The 23,400-nt window shown below is 38.2% G+C and overlaps 1 protein-coding gene across 1 annotated transcript; it reads left to right on the top strand.

Annotated features, from left to right (window-relative positions):
- The first annotated feature begins 20 nt into the window (after positions 1-20).
- slc15a4 (solute carrier family 15 member 4) lies at positions 21-17,676 on the top strand. The gene is made up of 9 exons (XM_072433083.1): positions 21-219; positions 430-1,030; positions 1,823-2,112; positions 2,381-2,522; positions 3,017-3,100; positions 4,507-4,687; positions 6,393-6,551; positions 9,160-9,318; positions 16,250-17,676. The coding sequence occupies exons 2-9, from the start codon at positions 455-457 to the stop codon at positions 16,399-16,401; spliced, it is 1,743 nt and encodes a 580-aa protein (XP_072289184.1). The 5' UTR covers positions 21-219; positions 430-454; the 3' UTR covers positions 16,402-17,676.
- The last annotated feature ends 5,724 nt before the right edge of the window (positions 17,677-23,400 follow it).

Genomic DNA, 23,400 nt, shown 5'->3' with positions numbered 1-23,400 from the left:
GAAGTGGGATACGGAAGTGCCGTCTATAAATCGCCTTTTTAGAGACGGAGAAGTGTTTGTCGCCTGCGGTATGTGTCACGCGGTAGCGCTGTTACACTTCTGGTTTTCTGTTGATTTCTGAGCTCCTCAAACATGCTTCGGACCAACTCTAAGTAAATGTCGACGAACAGGTCCCGTAAACTTGATGGACAGTAACGCTGCTAGTTCTAACTAATAAAGGTACGTCAACTTACTAAACTTTCATGTCAAACGATGAACGTATGAGCTAATCTATTTCAATAATATGGACTCATCGTTGGTTGATGACGAGGTGTTATGGAAGTTAGTTGTGTTAGTTGTCATAGCCAAGTGCAAGAGTTTGATGATGTATCTATGAGTTGACTATTAGCTTGACGTAAACATGTGTTTTTTTTTGTTTTGTTTTTCCAGGTTTGAGCTCAATCCGTTTGTAAGAATGGCTAACAACCGCAGGGATGTCCAGGAGAGCACCCCCCTTCTGGACACTGACACCAGCAGACACTCTCCACCAGTTTTCCAGGGGAGAAGACTGGCCTGTGCTGCAATACTGTTGGCAGAATCTTTAGAAAGGATTGCATTTTATGGCATCACGTCAAATCTGGTTTTATTCCTCAATAAGAATCCATTTTACTGGCAGGCCACCCAAGCTACCCAGGCTCTTCTAGTGTTTATGGGTGTCACCTACCTGATCTCGCCTTTCGGAGGGTGGTTGGCCGATGCGTATCTCGGAAAGTTTTGGACAATTGCATCTAGTTTGATTCTCTACTTCATTGGGATGCTCTTTTTCCCGTTTATTGCAAATGAAGATACTAGGACCGGTTTCTGTGGCCCAGAAAAGCCCTTCCCAGTCCAGCCTGCTGAGTGTCTGAGCACAAATGCCACCCTTCCAAGCAACGTGACCTGCCCTGTCCGCGATCCTTACTGTGCTCCAGTTCTCTATAGTGGACTTATTCTGGTTGCGTTAGGTGTGGGAACTGTCAAGGCAAATATCACTCCATTTGGGGCAGATCAGGTAAAGTATGAGGTTATTCACACTCACAATTGGGAATATTGTTATTAACATCCACCACTGATGTGTACGAGATTAGATATTCAGTGTAACCTAATGCAAGCCAAACATGTGATTGGAAATAATCTAGTACCATGACACTTCAGTTTGACACGCATTACACAGGCAACTTTGACAACCTCCATAAAGTTCAGTAAAGATGCTCTTATTCATATTTTTAATAATAGTAAGATAAAAGAAAAACAAAACCATGGCTCTTTCTTTTGTATCGTTTCACCCTGATTCAACTTTTGTGATTTGATGTTAGTGAAGTTAGTCTTGCAGCCAGATTCCCAAAATTAGCTTCAATCTTTACTTACTGCTTGTGTGCTTTTGATGTAACGGTGGCAGAAAAATGCAATTTTCACTGTAATGAGGAAATGTAAATTTGTGTCGTGGTTAAAAAAAAAAAAAAAAAAAAAAAAAAAATTCTGCTTTAACATTGTAACGTTGGTGCTTTTAAGTGGTTAACTTTATCACACGCAGGCAGTCCCAAAGTGTTGGCGTTTTGCTTTTGTGGTTTTATGATAGCCATATAATACATATTGGAAAATATTACAGCACCTATCCATTGTCTTACTGAACAACATTGATACACTTACTGGTACTTTGTGATGTAACATTCTCTGAACAGTTCTTTGTCACATAATCTATATAAATACATGTTTTTCATACTTTGTTAAACATAAAATGGCACAACCATTTGCTGTACTTATCTTTTTGTCTGTGTCTTACTGTGTGACTGTTGTTTTGTAGGTCAAAGACAGAGGCCCAGAAGCTACACGCAGATTCTTTAATTGGTTTTACTGGTGCATAAACCTGGGGGCCATTCTGTCTCTGGGATGTGTGGCCTACATCCAGCAGAACACTAGCTTTGAGGCGGGATACATTATTCCCACTGTGTGTTTGGGAATTTCTTTTATTGTTTTCCTACTTGGTCGTACTGTGTTTATCACCAAACCTGCTGATGGCAGTGCCTTCACAAATATGTTCAAGATTCTGGGGTTTGCCTGCTGCTCTCCAACACCCAAAGAGACAAACCTTCGGTGAGTCTTGTGTCTACTGAAAAATACAATTCTCTTACGCTCTGTATTTTTAGCATGAACACGATGCATGTTCACTCTTGCTGTGTCTGTCCAAATTTTAATTCTAAAGAATGTAATACAATTGTTATGTATTATCATATTTTAACACAAGCCTGTATGTGAATGTAAATACAAATATTACTCTTTAGGGTTTCTCACAAGCTAACTGTCAATAATAATCAAGCTGTCTACAAAAGTAATGTTTTTCTTTTTTCCCTTTTTTCTGAAGCAACAAACCTTCATTACTGGACAGTGCCAAAGTGACTTATGGGGGGAAATTTCCGGAGGACAAAGTTGAAGAAGTGAAGGCGCTGATGAAAATCCTTCCAGTTTTCTTTGCTCTCATCCCATACTGGACAGTATACTTTCAGGTACTATCTGGAGAATGTATGTTATTTATACTGTGTGCAGTATTTACTATGTTTCTGGATACACTTTTCTGGGTAATATGGTTTTGAGCAGAAGTCAGACTTTGGAGGAAGACGTTTGAATATTATTTGTGTTAAATTGCACATATTAAAAATCTGTATTGTTTGTATTCATGAACTCATTACTAAAACCCATTTTACTTTGTTTTTTTTTGTTTTTCTTCTTCTTCGTCATCAAGATTGATCAATTTGAGAAAAAAACAGTCTAGATTTTTTTTCCCATATTGCCAGGTCCAATCTCTTCTACAAATGCACTTACTGAATGGATTGTCCCTCAACACAGCCTTTGTTTGGTTATACAAATATTAACATTGTAGCCACATTGTACCTAAGTGAGCATAAGCTGTAGTTGCAGAATGATTTGTTTAGCAGGTATCTTGTTGCTCACGAGACTTATATTTACTTCATGCTGAAACTTTAATCTGATTGTGTTGCAGATGCAAACCACTTACATCCTGCAGAGCCTCCATCTGACGATCCCTTCTATTGCCTCTCCCAACAGCACTGCAGACGCCAATAAAGTACGTTTTTAAATTGTTTTTATTTTGAACTCGGTTATGGTTATTTAGAATAAAAGCTAGATTTCCTTTTTTAATACGTGTGGACTTTTAGTTCAGTTTTAACCAAACCACTTTTATCATCCCTGAATAGTAAAAGTGAGTACCGAGTCTTTCCGATGTAGGCGACAGCTGGAGGCAGCAGCAAAGATATGTGAAGCCTTTGGGATTAAAGCTTCAACTTGATTCATACTGATACTTAACAGATTAGCAACCTGGCTGTGATTTTACCTCTTCACTTCATTCATTTCATATATATATATATATATATATATATATTATTATTATTATTATTATTATTATTATTATTATTATTATTATTATTATTATTATTATTATTATTATTATTATTATTATTATTATTATTATTATTATTATTATTATTATTATTATTATTATTATTATTATTATTATTATTATTATTATTATTATTATTATTAATAATATATATATATATATATATATTATATAAGCAATTATGCTGTAGTTAAAACTCATTTTGAAAATGCCTGACAGTGTAGGGTAGTTTTCTCCCCACAACTTTCCATAAAAACAGAACTAAGCTATTTCAGCTCTGGCCTCAACACTTCTGAAACATCAAACAGGAAGTGAGATTAGATGCCTCTTCTTTCTCTCACCTCACCTGACGCATCCCAATGATACTGATGTTATCAAATACTATCCCACTGAAAGAATAGAGGCACATTTTCATCCTCATCCTCCAGTAATTATTAGTGAATGAAGGCAGTCCATGTCTCACAAAACCTCACACGTTGTTTTGGATGAAATGTTGGCGCAATCTTTTGTGTGTGCAGTCACCAACATTTATTTCACTTTATAGATTAGATAAAGCAATGACCGCAATGACCACAGAGACATACACAATTTACTATCGGACAAAACTATTCCTTGCCCAACCCATGTGTATCTTCATCATATATGGGTCTAAAACATACCTGCACAGATGCCAAAATATAATAAAAAGTAAACGAGGGAGCAAAACATCCCTCAAAGAGTGCTACCTCACAAACATTTATTTATTTATGATGCCATCATCTGCTGTTAATCTGAAATGGGATATTGACGTGCACTCAAAGTCCCTCTGTGTAACTCTTCACAAAAAAAACGTTTTCGTAAACATTTTATATATAAGATAAATCTAATGTTTACAAATACATTTTTCAAGTTAATGTTTGAAATGTCTCATTGACACTGTTGACTTTGACCACTTGAGGGTGCCAAAGCTGTACTAAACAAAGCTTTCACCCACACAGCTAAACTCTCAGATACGTTTGGCTGCCTGTGAGGGAACGCATGAATAGTTGTTTTGTGCATTGTTTTAATAGTTTATTCTCCCCTTGCTCCCTCAGATAATCTTCCGATTCCCTGCGGCCTGGCTCACCATGTTTGATGCAGTGCTCATCCTTCTGCTGATTCCCCTTAAGGACAGAGTGGTGGATCCCATGCTGAAGCGCCGGGGCCTGCTGCCCTCCTCGCTCAAGAGGATTGCTGTGGGAATGTTCTTTGTCATGTGGTCGGCTGTGGCGGCCGGTGAGTGCAAGTGTCTAATGTGACAGAGGCCAGGTACATTCTGAATTTGAGTGTAAAGGTGAAAACATGCACCTATCAACACATCAACAAGAGTAACACAGACATCACAGACGTTTTGCTCCCCTTCAAAAAGAGGTGGTGGTTGCACATTGAGCCTGTAGATTATTGTAGAAATGAAGTGTTAGTCGAACCTGCCGCTGCTGCCGCTGCTGTAGCTGCATTCACCCGGAGGCTACATTGAGAATGACAGAGGGAGACTTTCCTCGAGGCTGAAGGAAAGCAAATCAGTGACACTCATGAGGATTGATGCACATTACACTATATATTCTACATCCATTGCCCTTTCTCTAAAGTACTATATATGTTCTGTCATTAATGACCTTTTAAATATTGATTGATGGGGTTATGCTGCATTTGTAAGCGCCCTGAAGAAATATCAATCAGTAGACCACACTACATATTTTACTCTCCTTAATAAAATTAAATTACTAACTAAGAGCGATACTGAGGATTTAAAACAGGTATACGTCTTCCTTGTTTAGTTTTATTTAATTCTTGAATTGGGTTTGATCTTATTTTATACAACAGAGAATTCTGAAACGATACTTGTCATTTTTAAAATTGCTGGTAATGCTTTGGTGTAGTGCAGGCAGTGGTGGGGATACTTTGACAAAGCCTTGACAACTATTTGAAATCCTTGATAACTTTGTCTCAACTCATTCCAGAAAGCTGCTTTTTTATTTTTAGAATTTGAACTGCATCTGTGTGTGCTCTCTCTTTGTTTATCCGCTGTTCCAGTTGTCAAAATGAAATACTACACAAAGTCTAAGATGAGAGCTATAAAAGGACCAAAAGTGGCATCTTTGGTCGAGAACTGTCGGTCCAGCACATGTCATTGTCCGCACACCCCTGCTTGAAGCTCAAAGTTGGCTTCACTGCTGCAATTCACCACTATAAAAAACTCTTTCATCAACATTTGCAAAAGATTGACTGACATTGTTGCAGGAATATTTCACATAGTTTCATTGTAAGCCCTGACAACACAGGACAGCTGGGTGGCCCTTCCAGCCCACACTAAGGGTGTCTCTGATCCTCTTTCTTTTCACTGTCCAGCTTTTTCAAAGTGGGACGAGCTTGATGTAATTTTTGAAGTTGCTTACTGCATGTTTTATCAAATCCTTTAAATGTTGTCTTCTACTAAGCTGCTTGGATAGAGGTGTCCAAAAGCATCTTTATTTTTTTGCTTGGGATTGCGTTTGACCATGAATGTTTCATGTCATAGCTCAGTGTTGCTCTAAGCTGTCCAGATGCCACACGGTTTGAGAAAGAATACTAGCATTAAAATGATATCCGGATTACAAGCAGACAACTTTTCATTAAGTATTAAGAGTATTTGTGATAGAAAGCCGCCTCCGCAAGGCATCCTTTGAGAAACATGAATATTTGAAAGTAATTACAATATATTTTTTGTGCTCATATTTTACTTTAATCAATGCTATATATACTGTGTTGCTTTTTAGTATTTCTTCTAAATACCCAAATTTATTGGACCTGTTATTAATGACATCTAGATTATTTTCAATATGATAGAACAATCAATATGACTTTTGTGAAGAATAACATATGATCATAAATTATATAATACAAGTTTATATAGGTTTATATTATAGTCTATTATAATCTTACATTTTATATTTTTTCATAGGAATTTTGGAAACTAAGCGTCTGGAGAGTGTTAAGACCTACGGAACGAAGGACCAGGTGTTTGGTGACGTGACTTACTTTGCTGCAGATCTGGCAATATGGTGGCAAGTGCCTCAGTATGTCCTCATCGGGATCAGTGAAATCTTTGCCAGCATTGCAGGTACAGTTTTTTCAATATGTCTGTCAGAAACAGCCATAACTAGTAACAAAATTTAACTTATGCAAACAAGTTTGAATATTCTGATCAAAGTCGGGGGGCTAAAGCCCATGCAGCTGTTCTTCTAAGTGGAATCCAATGAAGAATAATGCTCCAGCCAAAGTGCACAGTTTGGTAGATTTATGGTCAGACTGCTCTATTGTGAGTTTGAGCTTTTATTTTGTACCAAAAATGCCAAACGTCTGAAGATTATTGATTTGATCAAACCACCACACTTCTTAGATAGGAAATATTTTTATATTACGTATGTCAAATATGAAAATCTACATACCATCAACCAAACTACTAAAATAAAATGCCTATTTGTTTCTTCTCATTGCCCTTGATTTTAAACGGGCTTTTAAAGATTATTACTCAACGAACAATGTTGAATAAACTTTGGAAACTTAAAAAGAAATTATGTTGAATATGTTTCCAAATGTGAATGTTGAAAAGAAGCTAGCGTTACAGTCAACGTTTGAACCACTTTGACAATCTCTCAAGTAAATGTCCAACAAAGAGTATAAATTGTCATGGAACATAATGCGTGTACAGAACCTCTTCATCTCTCACTAAAATGTCTGCCATTCATGTTCAAGCTGAGGCTGCAGAGTCAGGGAAGATCAGAAATACAGAGACAATACAATATTACAAGAAAGATGAAAAGGATGAAAAGGCACTCAAATCAGAATACAGCAAAGCAATGTTAAAGATACTGTCAGTGTTTATTCTACAGTATACGCTCGTAGACAGAATAAAAATCGATGGAAATGTTGTTTGTTTAACGAGCCCTTTCCGTGTCGACTCCAGGCTTCAATTACCTCAGTGATTCACCAAAATGTCTAGCTATGATTTAGTCATCGTACATCCTGCTATTACTTAAGGTCATGTTCTTGTACAGATTGTTTTCCTTTCACAAACAAAGGTTGGTCGCTGACCTTATGCAAGCATGTTTTTTAAATGAAACTCTAGACATTTTACTAAACAGTGTTGATTTTTCTAAACTAAGAGTAGTCTGCTGGCAGAATTATGACAAATGTAATCCCTTAGTTTCTGTATTGATTTGATTAGTGAATCTTTTGGATCTGAAGCGATGCCCAGCCTTTCTTCCAACATGGCATTACAATTGTCAAGATAAAATATTTGTCTTGGAGAACATTCAAACCATAAACCTTTTAAGGTGAGAAGGGTCCGTCCCAGAGGCTCTACCAGGACTGTGGGTTCTATCTACTTCATAGAAAACAGGAACATAAATAATATAAAACACTTCTACCAGAGTATCATCCAGACTTATCATTGCTATCATGTAAAAGTGTTTTGATAATGTTAAATAATTGTTAAATAATTGGACAACCATGTTCATGTCAGGCTTCGTCACCGTGTTGGAACCATGTTCCACTCTCATGGAAAACATATGATTTAAAATTGACTTCTCTTGAACTTTTAACATTATAATGTTTCCCCATAATTATCTTACTTTGAGTTGTATTTTGATTGAGTCATGCATGTTTGAATAATCCTCTATTGTCGAGGCTTGAGTGCTCGAAAGATTTCACTTTTCACCTACCCCCTCTCCCCTCCCACTTCTGTCATACACTGCCTGTCCAAAAAGTCGCCACTTGGATCAACAAAGCAAACGGATGCTCTCCTTTTACTGTTTTTTTGCTGCATGGGTGATGATCTTTCAGCTGCAACACAGTATTTAAACCCAACTGATGCAGTGAGCGGTTTCTCCATTTCTGAAGCAGCCAAGTAGAAAGACAAATTCCGTGGTCATGGAAAAAACGTCACCGTTTGAGAAGGCTCAAATCAATGTCATCAAGCAGAGAAAACATCTAAGTAGAAGCAGAAACTAATCTACTCCATATCTGAACCCCAGTGACAAGGCTTTGTGTGGTGGTCACTTTTGTTTTGAAAGGTGGTGTATTTGTGGGGTTCAAAAATGTGAATGAAGACCTGAAAAAGCACTTGGCAGTAATGGTGTTAACTAGTTGTAATGTATTTTATTTCAAATGATCAATGTATTTCCCCCTTCTACTTGAGTTATAATAATAGTTCCAGTCTTCTAGCATTATTTAAAGACATATATCCCACTGTATGGCACATAGTCATAGCTTTCTCATTTTACTTGATATATTTACACCTGTGAATACTCCTCCTTTGCCGAAAAGTACTAAAGGATATGCTTGTTACCTTTATGTTCCCCGTGGTCATTTCCCTTTCCTTTCTTCATCATTTTTCTTTAAAATCTGGTCATTACTTTGTACAATGTCGCCAGGCAAGAAAGGTCTAAAACCGTGAATTTATTTGAGCGCAGCGCCCTAATCTCTCCTGACAGACATGGCTCAGGGGCTTCATTTAAACATCACATTTGAGGTGCAATGAAATTATCAATGTTGGTTGGCAGACGGGCTTTTTCCTGGGCCGCTAGAAAGACAAATGTTATGTTTTTGCCTCGGCATATCTCCCTGGTCTTACTGCTTGTCCATCTTGACATGGTATTATTAAAGAGCTGCAATATGTTGTCCCGAGTAGTAAAACAGACATTACTTCTGTTCTCTTTTTGTGGCAGGCTTGGAGTTCGCCTATTCTGCCGCTCCCAAGTCCATGCAGAGCGCCATCATGGGACTGTTCTTCTTCTTCTCTGGGATCGGCTCGTTTGTGGGGTCTGGGTTGTTGGCTCTCGTCTCCCTGCCTCAAATTGGATGGATGTCTTCCCGTAAAGACTTTGGTGAGCATTTACTAACTTAAAGCGTTTTAAAACATGCTTATTGTACAAAAGCAAAAGTGTAAAAAGTAAACAAGAGTGGTGGAACAACCCGATAAAACGCTGGTCACTATAATCAGAATATATTTTAATGAAGGCTAAGTTTAGTATTTAAGATCTTCAAATCTACATTGGTTTAACATTAGGGTAAGTGAAATATGAGCTTTGACAACACAATCCTAAACTCTATGATAATCTCATCACTCTTACTCCCAGGTCCAGCCCGGTTTAGTTTAATGCAGTTTGGGATTTTAAACTCCCCCAGGCCTTAGAACAAAGTCGTTTTGAAATTTAAAACTGCACAAAAAGGATTAGTGAAGTTTGGTCTTCCTCTAGAGATACTTTTTAGACATAAATTATCAAAAATCCCACTGAAATGATTTTTTGTGAAGCAGTTTCTGTCCCCTGCTTTGTTTTAAATTCTTCTGGACGCTCAAAGAAAGTCTCCTACCGTTTGTCTATGGATCTGATCATTTGGACACTACTGTCCCTCTGTTTACGTGTATATCTCTAGCCCCTTCATTTATCAGTCTTGGATCAGAACCTGCTGCTGGTTCCTTGTACAGAGCAGATCGATCTTTCCTGACTGTTGCTCTGTCAATACTTTCAAAAGAAAAATCAACGTTTTTGGATTTGTTCAAGTATTTTACTTACAGCAGTTTTAGGGACGGATTTTACTGTGAAGTAGTTGTATAAATTAGTGGTGATATTGATGTTATGAAAAAAGCTCAGGCCGATAACGGATATTTAGCCGATATTTTGTATACGTTTGGTTATTTTGATACAGTATATATATATTTCTTACATAATAATCAAATCTATTAAAATGTTGAATACATAGCGCCAATTTTTCATTTTTTATCTAATAAGGTCATTATGTTTAGATATAAATCTGATTTAGGTGGGCTATAGGCTATAATTTGTTATTAGAGTCAAATTTGCCTTCACTCTTTTCCATTCTGTGGATTTCCTGTTTTATTTGTTTTATTTGTATTATTTGTCAGACTAAAGTGTCTCTTTGAACCTCTCCAGTCTGTGTCATCATCGTGTGGCTCTGCCTCCTCCTCTAACAGCAGTGACAGTCTCTCCTCTCAGACTCTGTCTTTTCTCTTTCTTAAAAACACTCACTAAAGTTTTTTGGAGTAAACATGTCTAAACTGATCGTTTAGGAGGAAAACCAGTCAAATAATGTCTGGAAAAAACATTGAGTTTATTGCGGTTCGCGAGTGAGTTTGTCACCCTTATATTTAAGGATATATTTTGTCTAAAACGTCTCTAGAACATTTAAAAGTCTAACTTTTGACTTGATTAAAATTCCGAGCTTGTTCTATTAAATATAGCTGCAGAAAGCCTCTGTCCACGAGCTGTTGTTTTCTTCCTGTTTTTTGAAGGGACGCAGCATTATCGCTTTCATTATCAAAGCGTAACATCGGCAGACTGATATCGGTGCTTTTGGCTGATACCGATATTACTCAACAACGTGATTATCAGACGATACCGATACTGGGCCAATATATAGCTGCATCCCTAATATAAATAAACTTGCTTACTTGGTACATGTATGGAATGTATTCTCTATGTATTCATTCTAAGCAAGATTGAATTGTCCAGAACCATCCTTGATCGTTGCTTGTGATGATCTAAAATCCTCCTGAAGAGTTTCTAAATGAAACAGTAAGAGGGCTGAGGCTGGGGCTACACTCGGCTCTTTTGTTTTGAGAGCGCTGACCGTAACAAATAGTCATGTCAGCCTAACGACAAAAGGTGCATGTAAATCTGTCCATGTGAGCCAGTGAATGGAAGGTGGTAGCAGCAGATGGATGGGCTCCCCAGCGAGGCAGGGCTCCCAACCCAGATGTACTTTTCCCTGAGCACGCTGTAAATAAGCCAGCGCTGTAAGTTGTTTACCCACAAACGCCTAATGGCTCATTAATACGGTGCGCCGACAGGTAGAAGGGCCACTTTTGATGACGCTAGCACAGGAAGATGCTTGGCACGCTTCATAAATCCATCCTTCGCACACTCTCCCTTCACTTCTGGGACAGTTAAACCAGAGCAGATTGCCGCTACGATTATTTTTTTACTTTCCACAAAACAAGTCATCTTTAAGGTGAGCCGGGGAGGTGGAAGAAGGAAAAACATCCTCCCGGCCACAGATTAAAGACGGCTGTCAAAAAACGACGGCGAATATTTTTCAGCTTTTTCAGAAGTAGGTCTGCACGTCTCATGGCTCTCCAGGTGCAGTGGATTCGAGCTCATTTCCATGGCTGCGGGCGAGAGCGGTGTGCAGTAAACAGCATCTTGGGTGAGCTTTCCGGAGTTGTCCTGAGCTGCACGCGCCCGAAGACAGATGAACAACATTAATCATGGGCTGGAGGTGTGATTACATAGCCCTGCTCCGTCTTAAGTAAAGCTGCCCCCAGAGCGCTACATGGAGATGGCACAGCGAGTCTGGCACGGCACAAGTGAAGGCTCCGCTCTCCCGCGATGCCAGAGCATCCTGTCGCCTTAAAACCCTAGTAAGCATACGCAAAATCTCACATAAGTAGTCTTCTTACTACTTTCCATCTAGTTCATAAGTGTCAAGTGCAAAAGCTTAAAATCCATTTAGGGAAGTCGCCTTTTTTTTGGCAAAACGGTTTTCATAATACTCAATTATAGTTCATTTATGAAGCAGCGGTTTATGATGCAGGCTTATATCGCTCGTGATATACATGCCGTTTGCTTTAGGAGTGATGTGAAGTTCTAATATAATAATTATGGATAGAATTGGCATGCACACTGTTGCTGTCGCATTTAAACCACTGACTGTGGAGGCTCTGCAGGGGATGAAAACACAAGAATGACTTTGAGTACTTTGAAGAAATGTGTATTATGCGTTTCGGGAAAGATTAACTCACTTTTGACTTAAAACCCTTGAAAGAGCTGTTTATACTGAGCCCATGCTATTGTTTTTGCGTTATTTAAATCTTGTTGAAGATGGCTGTATAATAAACTCTTACAAGTCTTGTTTATGTTAATGACTCTGCTCCTACTTGACCGTTAACAGATTTGATGAAGTGTCATGAGCACTAATTGCGTCTAGTGTCGGTTTTTAATATTTTTGTCTTTCGTGTGGCGCTATGTCACCCTGCTTCATAAATTTAGTTTGATTCTTGCTTGCATGAGAACTTCTACAAGTCCAGTACAGTGTTATTGATCATTTATCTAATTAAGATTATGGAATGCGGTTATAAACGGTTATTTTGTGCAGAATAGCGTCTTTGGCCTTTTCAACTTGGACCACAGTGAGCAGCAGAAGTTATTGACTGCCGTGATCTCACTTCACACAGTTGTTCCCCTGTAGTTACCTCAGCCTGAATAGCCATTTATCACAATCTTATTTGGTATTCCACCTGTGTAGGTCCGCTATAACGGCATCATATCTCTGCTGTCAAAGACACAGCTGCCGTTTTAACCTGAGAACAAAGTCAATCCAGGCTCACCCATTGCTCTATTCACAAGTGTATATCCGCTGCGCTGGAGAAGGATTTTGTTTCATGGACTCAATTCATTTCCCTCTTTTGTGTCATGGAGTCCAGGTAAATGGAGTCTGGGCTTGGGTCATGTGACAGGAAATGGCCATAACAATTGCTCTGGGCCTTTTTCGGCATATTTCAAAATTCAACAGCTCATAATTTGGGAGAAATGTCAGAGTTTCATTGAAGGATTTGAATGTCACACCTGACACATTTTACATGATCTCTCACTCTGTCTCAAAGGGCTCCGCTTCAAATGCCCTTTTGGTTGCATATTTTACCTAAATCACATTTAACCCTTGATATATGGTCCTGTGTTGTTATCTTGACTAGATGAAAATACTTCTCTACAGTATTACTTTTACTGTTCGGCTGGTCAATCGGCTGCAGAGGCCCTGGAACAATGGACTATTCAAACATTAGGTCAGTGCGCGGATGGGCCGAGCCGTGAATACATTAAACATTGGTATTGATTCCACTGCTGTTTTTAAACCAATTATACGTCAGACAATGTTTTAGATTATTTTTGTCTTTGATTGATAACTGTCAGGTCATTTTTGGTGAAAAGATTCTTGCTTCATCTTTATATTTTCTTCTGCTACTCTGCATGTTGCTCTTAATTGTCATATTTATTAGTTTCATTAAAGGTTTTAACAGCAACACCCGTGTTTAGCTCTTTACTGGGTCGATTAGCCTTCCATATTTTAAACTGCTTAGCAGCCAAGCGGGCCCCTGGGGTCAAGGCTGACTCATTTCACGTACTGTATTATGAACTCGGAGCGGAGCGTGGCTATTGCCAAATTGAAGCGTTGCATAACTTCTGATTCTTTGAAGGAAAAAACAAAACAAAAGGAGAAAGCTTTTGAGATTTATTTTGGTTTCTATTTTTAGTTTTCAAATATAGAAAAAAGGGTTGATATTGAGTGGCCTAAAATAATCTTTAGGCTGATGTAAAGGGATGCCTGACCTAACAATGTTTTCAATCTGGATTAGTTCAGTCCTGATGTTTGTACAACTACAGGGCTGTTTCTGGAGATGCCAGTGTAATTCTAATTTGAAACGTTTTGTGTGTTTTGTGGCTGTTCCTCTCTCACGTTATTGACTTATTAGGGAACCACTGCATGCCGCTATGCTAATTAAAACCCCAGGAGTGTATGCTTGCTTGACTATCTGTTAAATTGAATTATCGATTGGAAAAACAAGACTGGATCACGACAAATGCACTTTCTCTCACTTCTGTCAAGCATATTGTTTTTTACACACCATGAATTATTCAAACAATACATTTTCTCCATCTATTTCTTGTGATCTAACCCCTTTGACTGAACCTAAGATTAAAATATGATACATTCAAATGTGTGATGAGGTCAGAGGTCAGTGTTTCCTTTAATGTGCTGTGGACATTCAGTGATCAACTGCACAACAGAACGTGACTGAGATCTTTCGTTATTTATGTGTGATACATTTGTAGTGTTTGACTCTTAACAAAGGGTAAGAAGATTCTGTTCTAGTGATATTTCAAATCATCATGTGAGTCAAATGAAAACCGCACCGTCTTATCTGAAGCTGAGCAGAGCTGTCTCCACTCTCCAGGCAAAGTGAATTTAGAAGCGACGCGTCCCATTTCTGCCTCGAGTCAAGGCCACCATGACGCGGTAAAGAGGCCGGAGCCTTTGAAACCAATCCTATTGTCCACATACTCCAGCAGCAGTGACAGATTCTATACGGTCGGCTTTTCTCCGCTCTATGCACGATTCAGTAAAACAAAAACGGCACCTTTTTTATTTTTTGGCCTCTTGAGTTTGAATGAGCCTGACGTCCCCAGTGTCAACAACTGCAGACTGTCCTAGGTCGCTGAACATTTGAAATAATTGGATTTAATGTTTATTTTATATCACCATTGTCTCTTCAAGTCCCTTCATTATGGCTCCAGTTTGTCTTTGAATATTAAATTGAGGGCCAAGATGATCAGAGCAAAGTCTTTCCCCCAGAAGAAGTGCTCCCTCTAGTGTTAGTGCTTCTACTTTAAAGCCATCAGAATAGCCAGGGCATTATGAACTATTGCAGTATTACACATGTGATCATAATGTCATGTGTTAATGCTGCACCAGAACAGATATTTCTACAATTTAGTTTCCTTTTCTTCAAGATCACAGCCGTAGTTCAGTCTCAAAACACAGTCAAACAGTAATCGCAAGTATATTTATGTTTCATCTGCTCCTTCTTTGGAGTCCCTTCAGAAGCCCCGCTCTAATAGTGATGAAAGACTCGTGTCTGGAATCAGCGCTGAGAGCCCAGATCATCAATACAGCCCCTGCACCTGAGTCTGAGTGGCACTGAGCTTTCCCTGGGTTTCATCGTCGCGTGGGAGACATGAAAAATACACTGCCAGCGATCAGTCTAAATCGCTGACATATTTGTTTTGGATGCCATGCACATTTCAAGTCTGTCTTTTATGTCCTTAACTTGTTGTAACTTACTCTGCTGCAATTGCGTTAGAGCTCTTTTCTAAGTTTTGGTCTGTTATTTTTTTTGTACGTAATTGTAACTGATAGTACCACTTAAAGGTGCACTGTGGAACTTTTAAGGTAGACTATCCTCATCTGCTTCTTGTCTCCATGGAGATGTCATGGCTTTTCTTATAATCTTCCACAGTATGGCATTTCATCTCACTCCATGGAGAAAATTAGGAGAAGCCACCAGGCCAAGTAACGGGTCAGATCTATGGAAAGACGACCCCGGGATTTGTAGCCCTGTAATCAGAGCAATCCATAAACGTCTAAATGTTTAATGCTATACTATGCAACATTCTAGATATGGCAAGCAAAAACATCTCCATGGAAATGAGCTGCTCTGTTTGCTCCACCTTTTAAAAAGTGCAGGACTATTTTCTAATTATGACTTTAGTTTGTCAAATAGTTTCTGTGGTAAAAATTTATCATAATTTTAGTTTGTGATGAAAACTGAATCTCTGTCATCAATAGCACTTGCAGGGACACAATTGTCACAGTTTAAACAGTAATTTAACAAAAGAAATCTGTTATTTGTCAAATCGTAACCATAATGTGTAACTTTTGTGTAATTTAAATGCACTTTGTCCCTTGTTTACAGTGCGCTTGCTAAGTAACAGTTGTGACATTGGTAGAAGTTAATACACATCTGCTGCTCACGTCCAACCAGGAAGTAACATCATAAACATCTCGATATTTGTCTGGGGGAATCTGGGCAACATTTGTAGTACAATCTTAAATATAATCATGTTAACTAAGTTTTATTTCAATATTCCAGTTTGTCTTGCTTTTTGTACTCTTAGTAGTACTCTTAGTAGTACTCTTATGCATCCCAGTGGTCATTGTTTGCATGTTTGCTCCCCCCAGGTAATATCAACGACTGCTCCCTGCACTACTACTTCTTCCTGCTGGCAGGGATCCAGGGCCTGACTCTGCTGGTCTTCCTCATCGTCTCGGTCAAGTACGAGAGGCAGAGGAGTCGATCCGGGGGCAGACGACAAAGCCACATCTCGTCATGACCCCAACACACACGACCCATCACCACACATGCCTTATTTACCCCCAAGAATTATTTTTATGAAGGTACTTTATCAGCTTTTAGGCTATACTGTCGACTCCCTTTCTGTGTTTTTGTGTTTCTGTGAGTGCGCGCTTGGTCACTTTTATAACGGTGTCTATTTTACGGACTGGAATCTGCAGCGGCCTCTTATAAATAGTGTGATATGATATGTTCCTTTTTATATTGTCGACTTTAAACCGTTTTCCCTCTAGACAAGGTATTGCAGCAGTTTAATTCAATATTAATTCAGATTGTAATGGTTACCTCGTGGCTTTTTAATCGTGTTAAGTATTGAATTGTCATCGAGTTAATTTGACGTATGAATATTTAATGGGCAGTGGTCAGCGTTTTAACTGTGACTATGTTCAATTAAGATAGAAATTAAATGTTCTGTAATGCAATATATGTTTTCGTTTTTGAGTGCTGTATCTGGATAATTACATTGCTGTCGTTTTGTGTTATGAATATACAAGCATTTCAACAATATGTTTTAAGTAAGAATTAGCTTTGTTATTTTGAGATCCTGGACATTTTAAACAATTAAAACGATGTGCTAAGAAGTCGTAGGCTACTTTAACATATATTTTCTTTATTTGTGAATATGTGTAAATGCTCACTAATAAATACACCATAAGCACAGACCATAAAGTCAAGTAGGTCATTAAGTTTAGGGAGACATTTTCCCCAAATACTTTAGCAGGAGTAATGTGTTTTTAACGAAGAGGTCAAACAGAAATGCCACTGGCTCCGTGACAAGCAATTAATTAGTAACTAACCCCGAGTGTAACGAGCAACATTTTGCATGAGTTGGCTCTTAAAATATCCATAGATTTTGTGCTCAACTGTATTATTGCCTTAAGAAAATCTTGACTGTAAATATACATGGGGGGTACTCGATAGAACAATGTTTTATATTATAGTATCATGTAATATTTCTATTTTATATTAATATATTCTTGCTCTATCTGTAAAGAATCTGACTCCGATTAGCTTCATAGACAAAGCTAAGCACTTGAATTAAGAGGGTTTTTATGTGGTCTACTGTGGTATAAAAGCACATTTCTGGCAATATGTGACACTTGATTTTATTATTGAATTCTGTGAATGTTTCTCTGCCTGTTTTGTACATAATGTGCACTTGATTTGTTTAAGATTTCAGTTTCAGTTCATGGCGATAGAGTTAAACTGACGTTGTGGATTTATTTTGTGCAGATTAAAATGTATTAAAATGAAAGCTGAATTTGGTTTATTTTTAGTTAACGAGAATGACTCATATCGCCTGATTTGATGCATTTTCATGTTCTCTATTTTCAGTGTCTTCTTGTTTCATTGCTTTTGCTTTGAAAAATATTGTCCTCCTTTTATTTAAGTGTATGTAAAAATGCTACAATCATGAGTTTGTAAGTTAATGTTGCAGCCTGTTTACCCTGTCCCTTTTCTGTTGTTCTAAGGCTTAAAGTTGATTTATTTATGAGAGTAAATATTCACTATTTGGGATGTGTGGTGACGACGAACCTTGTCCAAACAGGATACGGCAGAGTTTGTATGTTTTTTTATATTCCTTACTCCTTTTGAAAATATTTTGTGTAGAAAAGGAACAATATGTACTAATAAAAGTAGCTGTTGCAAATGGAGTACGCTATAGTTGAAGTAGTTGTTACACGAAGCACTTTACTGATCTACTTGAAATCTCTTAATTTATTATGGACCACTACTAAGTACTATTGGTTGCTATAGAGATAGTTGTATGTGATTGTCCTTATACTACGACTCTAGCGTGTGTCACTGTTTTATTGCAGAAAATGTTTGTGTGTCTTCTTCCGCAGCAGATTTCTCCTCAGTTTCATCAGGGTGAAATCAACACATCGTGGCGGATTATTTCAAATGCTCCTCAGCTCGGAAAAGACCATTTCCTGCTGCATTTGGTACCGAGTTTGATGTCTGAAGTCGACACAAAGCCTCCGGGTCATAATTTACCGCAGCTGCTTGTTTTTTATGTCAAGAGAAATTTCAGACAGGTCCTAGTGGTTATGAAGGCAGCTATAACGGCGGGATAAATAGTTTCACTGCTGCTGTCATGATATTTCATTTGATTTATTGAGCAGAATTGAGAAGCGCCCACCAGCATAGTTTTGTGAGCTTTAAGTCTTGTGTTACTCTTGGATTTAATGATAAAGACACATCAGTGCAGCAGCTTCTATATCTTATATACTATATATATATAGAGATATTTATATAGATAGATATATATAGACACACACACACACAAATATTCTTGATTTAAGCAGTTTTTTGCGCCATAGAAACACAATGTAGTCCCTGTGTCTCTGCAATCTCAAATATAAATGTCAGGGTTTATCTTTGTCTCGAAAGTGAATTCAGATTACTTCGACCTTCTATGCTCTAAACATAAATCTTGTCTATTTTACAAGAAATTTAACCTAAACCTTTAAGTATAGGGAATCAATGCAAGTTCTGACTTTCACAGTAATAGATGTCCCGGTATGGTGTTTTATAAGCATTGATATCTGACAGGAACTTAATCTACAATCAAAAACAATACATTTATATATGAATAATTATGTTTTTAGATTAAACGTCAATAAAAACATATAAACAACTTAAAATTGATATGTTTGACAAGATCTATAAAACTATAATCTAAGAAAAAACGGATCTGAATGATTGTATAGATATATATAGTGTATGGATGGGCAGCTCTAGTAGAAGTCAAGGTTTTCCGATGACTTGAAAATGATAAGACTCACAAATGTGCCAGACTGTTGTCATTGTCCATTGTCACATATTCACACTCAAAAAACACACACACACTCATTCTGGCATTTTGGGCAAATACTCTTTACTTTATATCAATAATTGTATAAGACTCAATGGCCTAATTGAGCCCTAACTCATTTTAATTCAACTATATTTTATAATTAGATAATGAGATATGTTGGCTTATCTACAGGACAGCAAATCATTACAATTATCAAATTAGGGAAAGGAGGATGGGGAGACTTGTCCTGCGTTGCACTTGAGCAGATGCCCTCTATAGATGTTCTTGTAGTAATGTAAGGATTATAAAATATCACAGCCTGTTAATTAAGATAAGATAATGCAGACACATTGTTTAAGGAAAAGGCAGAGCAGGCAATTTACTCATCCCTCAGGACTAATCATTTCTGCCCAACTAATTATTGTATCACAAATCTCTTTCTTTGGGCTTAATGCATAAACTAAACAAACACAAAAACCTGTAAGACTTAAATAAAACAAGAAATACTGCCCATGCTTTAAGCCGTACATGACCCCAGGACCCACAGAAAACACACACGCACTGACAATATCAAACATAAGAAACACTATCTTCTGGAACAACATGTGCCTGTTTTTTCCTCTCATTTTTTGTATGTTTTATTCCAGAGTCTGAGGGCACAAGACGGGTTGAGCGTTGTTCATTCAGACAGATGATGTGTGAAATAAGCAACCATGAAAGGCGTTAACTGCATTCATCTATCTAAGTTCAGTGCAGGCGCTCTGAGCGTTAGAGCCTCTCGTGAGCACAGAATAGGCTCCGACTCCCATAAAAAGGAACAGGTATCAAGATGCATCTCCTCCCAGCCACATTCAAGAATACCATTGTTTCAGGTGTACTGGCACAGGTCCTGACCCACATGGTATATAGGTGCACAGAGATGCATTCAAATGTTGCACTGAAATGATTACTAAGTGCACGTCACACAACCTTATTTAAGCTTGGCTGAAGGCAGCTCAAGTGATGATGGAGAAGCAGATTTTATTCATTTATGCATCTTCAGATAGATTAATAATGTGTTTGTGATTGATATGACCAGACACAATAACCTACGGGGAAGCTGACAGTAAAGAAAAGATAAGGGTAATAAGCACTGGCAAATGCTGGGGATAGAATAATCCAATACAAAAAAGGTATTGGAAGGCAGAAAGTTATCTTTGTGAAGTAGAGTTGAAAAATGTAACACTAAAAATCTGTTATTATCTGATATGTGCAGTGGTGGAAAAAGTACTCCATTCTGTTACTCAAGTACAAATATTAAATAAAAAACTACAACATATCAAAGTACACATTTAAAAAAGTGTCAAAAGTCACTTTAATTTCTATCTGTATGTATTTCTCACGGCTTGATAGACCATTCAGGATTCAAACATGAATTGCAACTGAAATGATTTCGTAATTTTAGAGGTCATTTTTATGAATTATTTCGTTTGCTTTGCTCTAAGACTTGAACTCAAAACCTTTTGGCAAGATTTCCCCATGGAAGTGCTAAAATTAACCGCTCAGTCATTTCAGCAGGTCTCAAACTATAAGAAAAAACACATTTACTTTTCAGTTGAGTTGAGTGGAGTAAAAAGTACCTGCCCTCAAAAAGAAAAGTATAAAGAAGCCACTGTAAAATGTATCCGCTGGTATGTACGGATACCAACATGTTTTACTGAAGTTCAGTACTCCTGCACTTTGGTACTTTCCACCACTGGATCCGAATGACAGTATTCCATTTCAGTGCTGCTGCCTGAGTGAGTGACAGGTGGATTCAACCAATCAGAGTGAAGGGAACTCTGAGCAGAAGCAGGCTGTAGCTACCTGTTACATACATGCAGTGTCAATCTCAATGGGTTTTACCTGTATAAATAAATACATAAGAATGAGATAAAAGTAACCACATAAATGTATAAACTAAACAATGAACCAACACTCTCAAAACAGTCTTTAGTAGAATGTGTTTGTTAGCTCGAGACACTTTTGCAATAGTGACACACTGTTGACCTGACGTTACAGTTCAGTGGAGATCCTTTGATTCGTTTCACTCCCCCGTTTCCATCTGCAGAAACCCTGTGATAAATCCAACCTTCACTCCCTCACCTCAGCGCTACATTCCTGCGCTCACACTTTCACGTGTTTATTTTCTGTAAAACGACGGTGGACTGATTTAAAATGAACTCAGAGGTGGCAACATAAATCACAGCGGTGCATAATCATTTGGAAATTGCAAATCCAGACCCAGCACATTGAGACCACAGGGAGTGCAGCCAGCTATTAGCCAGAGTTTGTTGGTCTCACTTCATCAATTTAATTAAAAACCCATTTAAGATTTCGGCTTGGGGAAGTTGGACCCCCTTGATTCGGAGTCAGCCAAGTCTTCAAGGCCGACAAAACAACTTCATATTTTTTTGCCCTCCAAGAATACTGCAAGTTTGATGATTAGATAACAAGTCCCACAGCCAAGCGGGGCTGAAGTATTACCCAGGAGAGAGGAGAAGGGGGATTTATTAGTTTGCTGCTGTGGTGAAGAGACTGGAACGAGACACAATGGTCGCCACACAAAGTCATTGTAGTGTTTTAATTACAGCAGATCCTCCATCAATCATGCCCCTAGTGGCTGACAGGTGAATCCCTCCTAATAGATGAGTTGATATAGGTGTGACCACTATCAAGAGACCAACAAAGAACAGCAGATTCTCCAAATGGAAAGTTCAGTGTCCAATACTGCCAGGACAACTGTCTGTGCAAAAGGTTTGTCATTTTTAATTTTGAAAAAAATAATAAGCTAGAGCATCCATCTTCTTTCACTTATGCGGGGCCGGGTCGCGGGGGCAGCAGTCAAAGCAGGGACTCCCAGACTTCCCTCTTCCCAGACACTTCCTCCAACTCCTCCGAGGCGTTCCCAGGCGTGTTGGATGTTTTTGGGGTAATGTTAATTTTTTATGTGGTTCATATCTAGCGACCTGCAGGTGACCTCCGAACGTTGCAATGGTGACAGGATTGCCGGACACTAGGCTTTTGGTTACATTAGTATCATCCCCATTTTTGGAAATACATTTTTTTGGGGGGAGTTGTATGATGCCTCTGGCATAAGCAAAAGCTCTGTGCTTTTAAAGTCGGAATAATCTCTCGTCAAATGACTGTTTTGTTTTGAAAACTGGATTAAAATTAACTCTCCCAAGACAAAAGCTATACTCAGCTAAAAGACTATGCTGTTTTATTAAACAATCATCTGATTGCAGACTTTGTCCAAGATGAATTTACTAATATACATAATTACATAATGTTAATGCAAAACAGTTTTATGTGAATGTTTTTACCTGTGTAACTGTGGCCTAATTAATGGAATAATAGAAGATTTTTCACGTGTTGCTATCCTGGGAATGAGGCTGAGCACGCAAGGGATAATCGCCACGAGGAAATGAGACTCAGATTGCGCGCCAAAAACCCTTTATTATTCCTTTAATGTTCAAAGGCTGCATGGGGGAAATTCCTGACCCCCTCCTCCGTCGTCAGCTGACACACACTAGCACATGTCTGATTGGAACATTGGCGCCAAAATCCAGGGGTCAGCTTAGATAAAACACACTACATAGGCCATCAAACCCCATCAGTTCCAGTGTCTTCATGGAGGAAAGACCCATGACCCAGAAGAAGAGAGCAACACTCTGTGTCTCCTAGTTTGAGATGAGACAGCTCAGCTAAGATAGAGAACAAAGACATTCCTGACACCCCACCCGAGGAAGGTAACTTTACTTTATTCTGTGTTTGTCTTTGGATGCGATTTTTGCTTGAAACTGCAACACACAAACCCAAGCAAAGGACTTTTTGCAACTTTTCAAGTCTACTAAACTAACTAAATTTGAATCCAGGAAGATCTTAAAAAGTAGCCTCATCTGTGGACCAGTGGATCCTTTTCATAATCAGAGGATAATTAATTTAGATATTTGATTTGAGTGTTGTTAATTGCCTAATGAAAGCTGGTGTCCCACATAACTTTTAAAACATACAAATTAATCATATCCACACTCTCATGCTGTATGGCATTCTTTAATCAGTATCAACTTTGAATGTCACCCTCTTTCATAAGTGGGAGGACATGAATAACACTACAGTACTTGGACTAGTTAAAATACTACAGATACCTCATTGTGT

This window comes from Eucyclogobius newberryi, unplaced genomic scaffold, assembly GCF_026437365.1.
Source record: "Eucyclogobius newberryi isolate DKJ021-1_F unplaced genomic scaffold, fEucNew1.0.hap1 SCAF_6, whole genome shotgun sequence".
NCBI classification, from domain to species: domain Eukaryota; kingdom Metazoa; phylum Chordata; class Actinopteri; order Gobiiformes; family Gobiidae; genus Eucyclogobius; species Eucyclogobius newberryi.
Note: the sequence above shows the minus strand (reverse complement) of the source record. Positions and strands in the feature narration are given on the sequence as shown.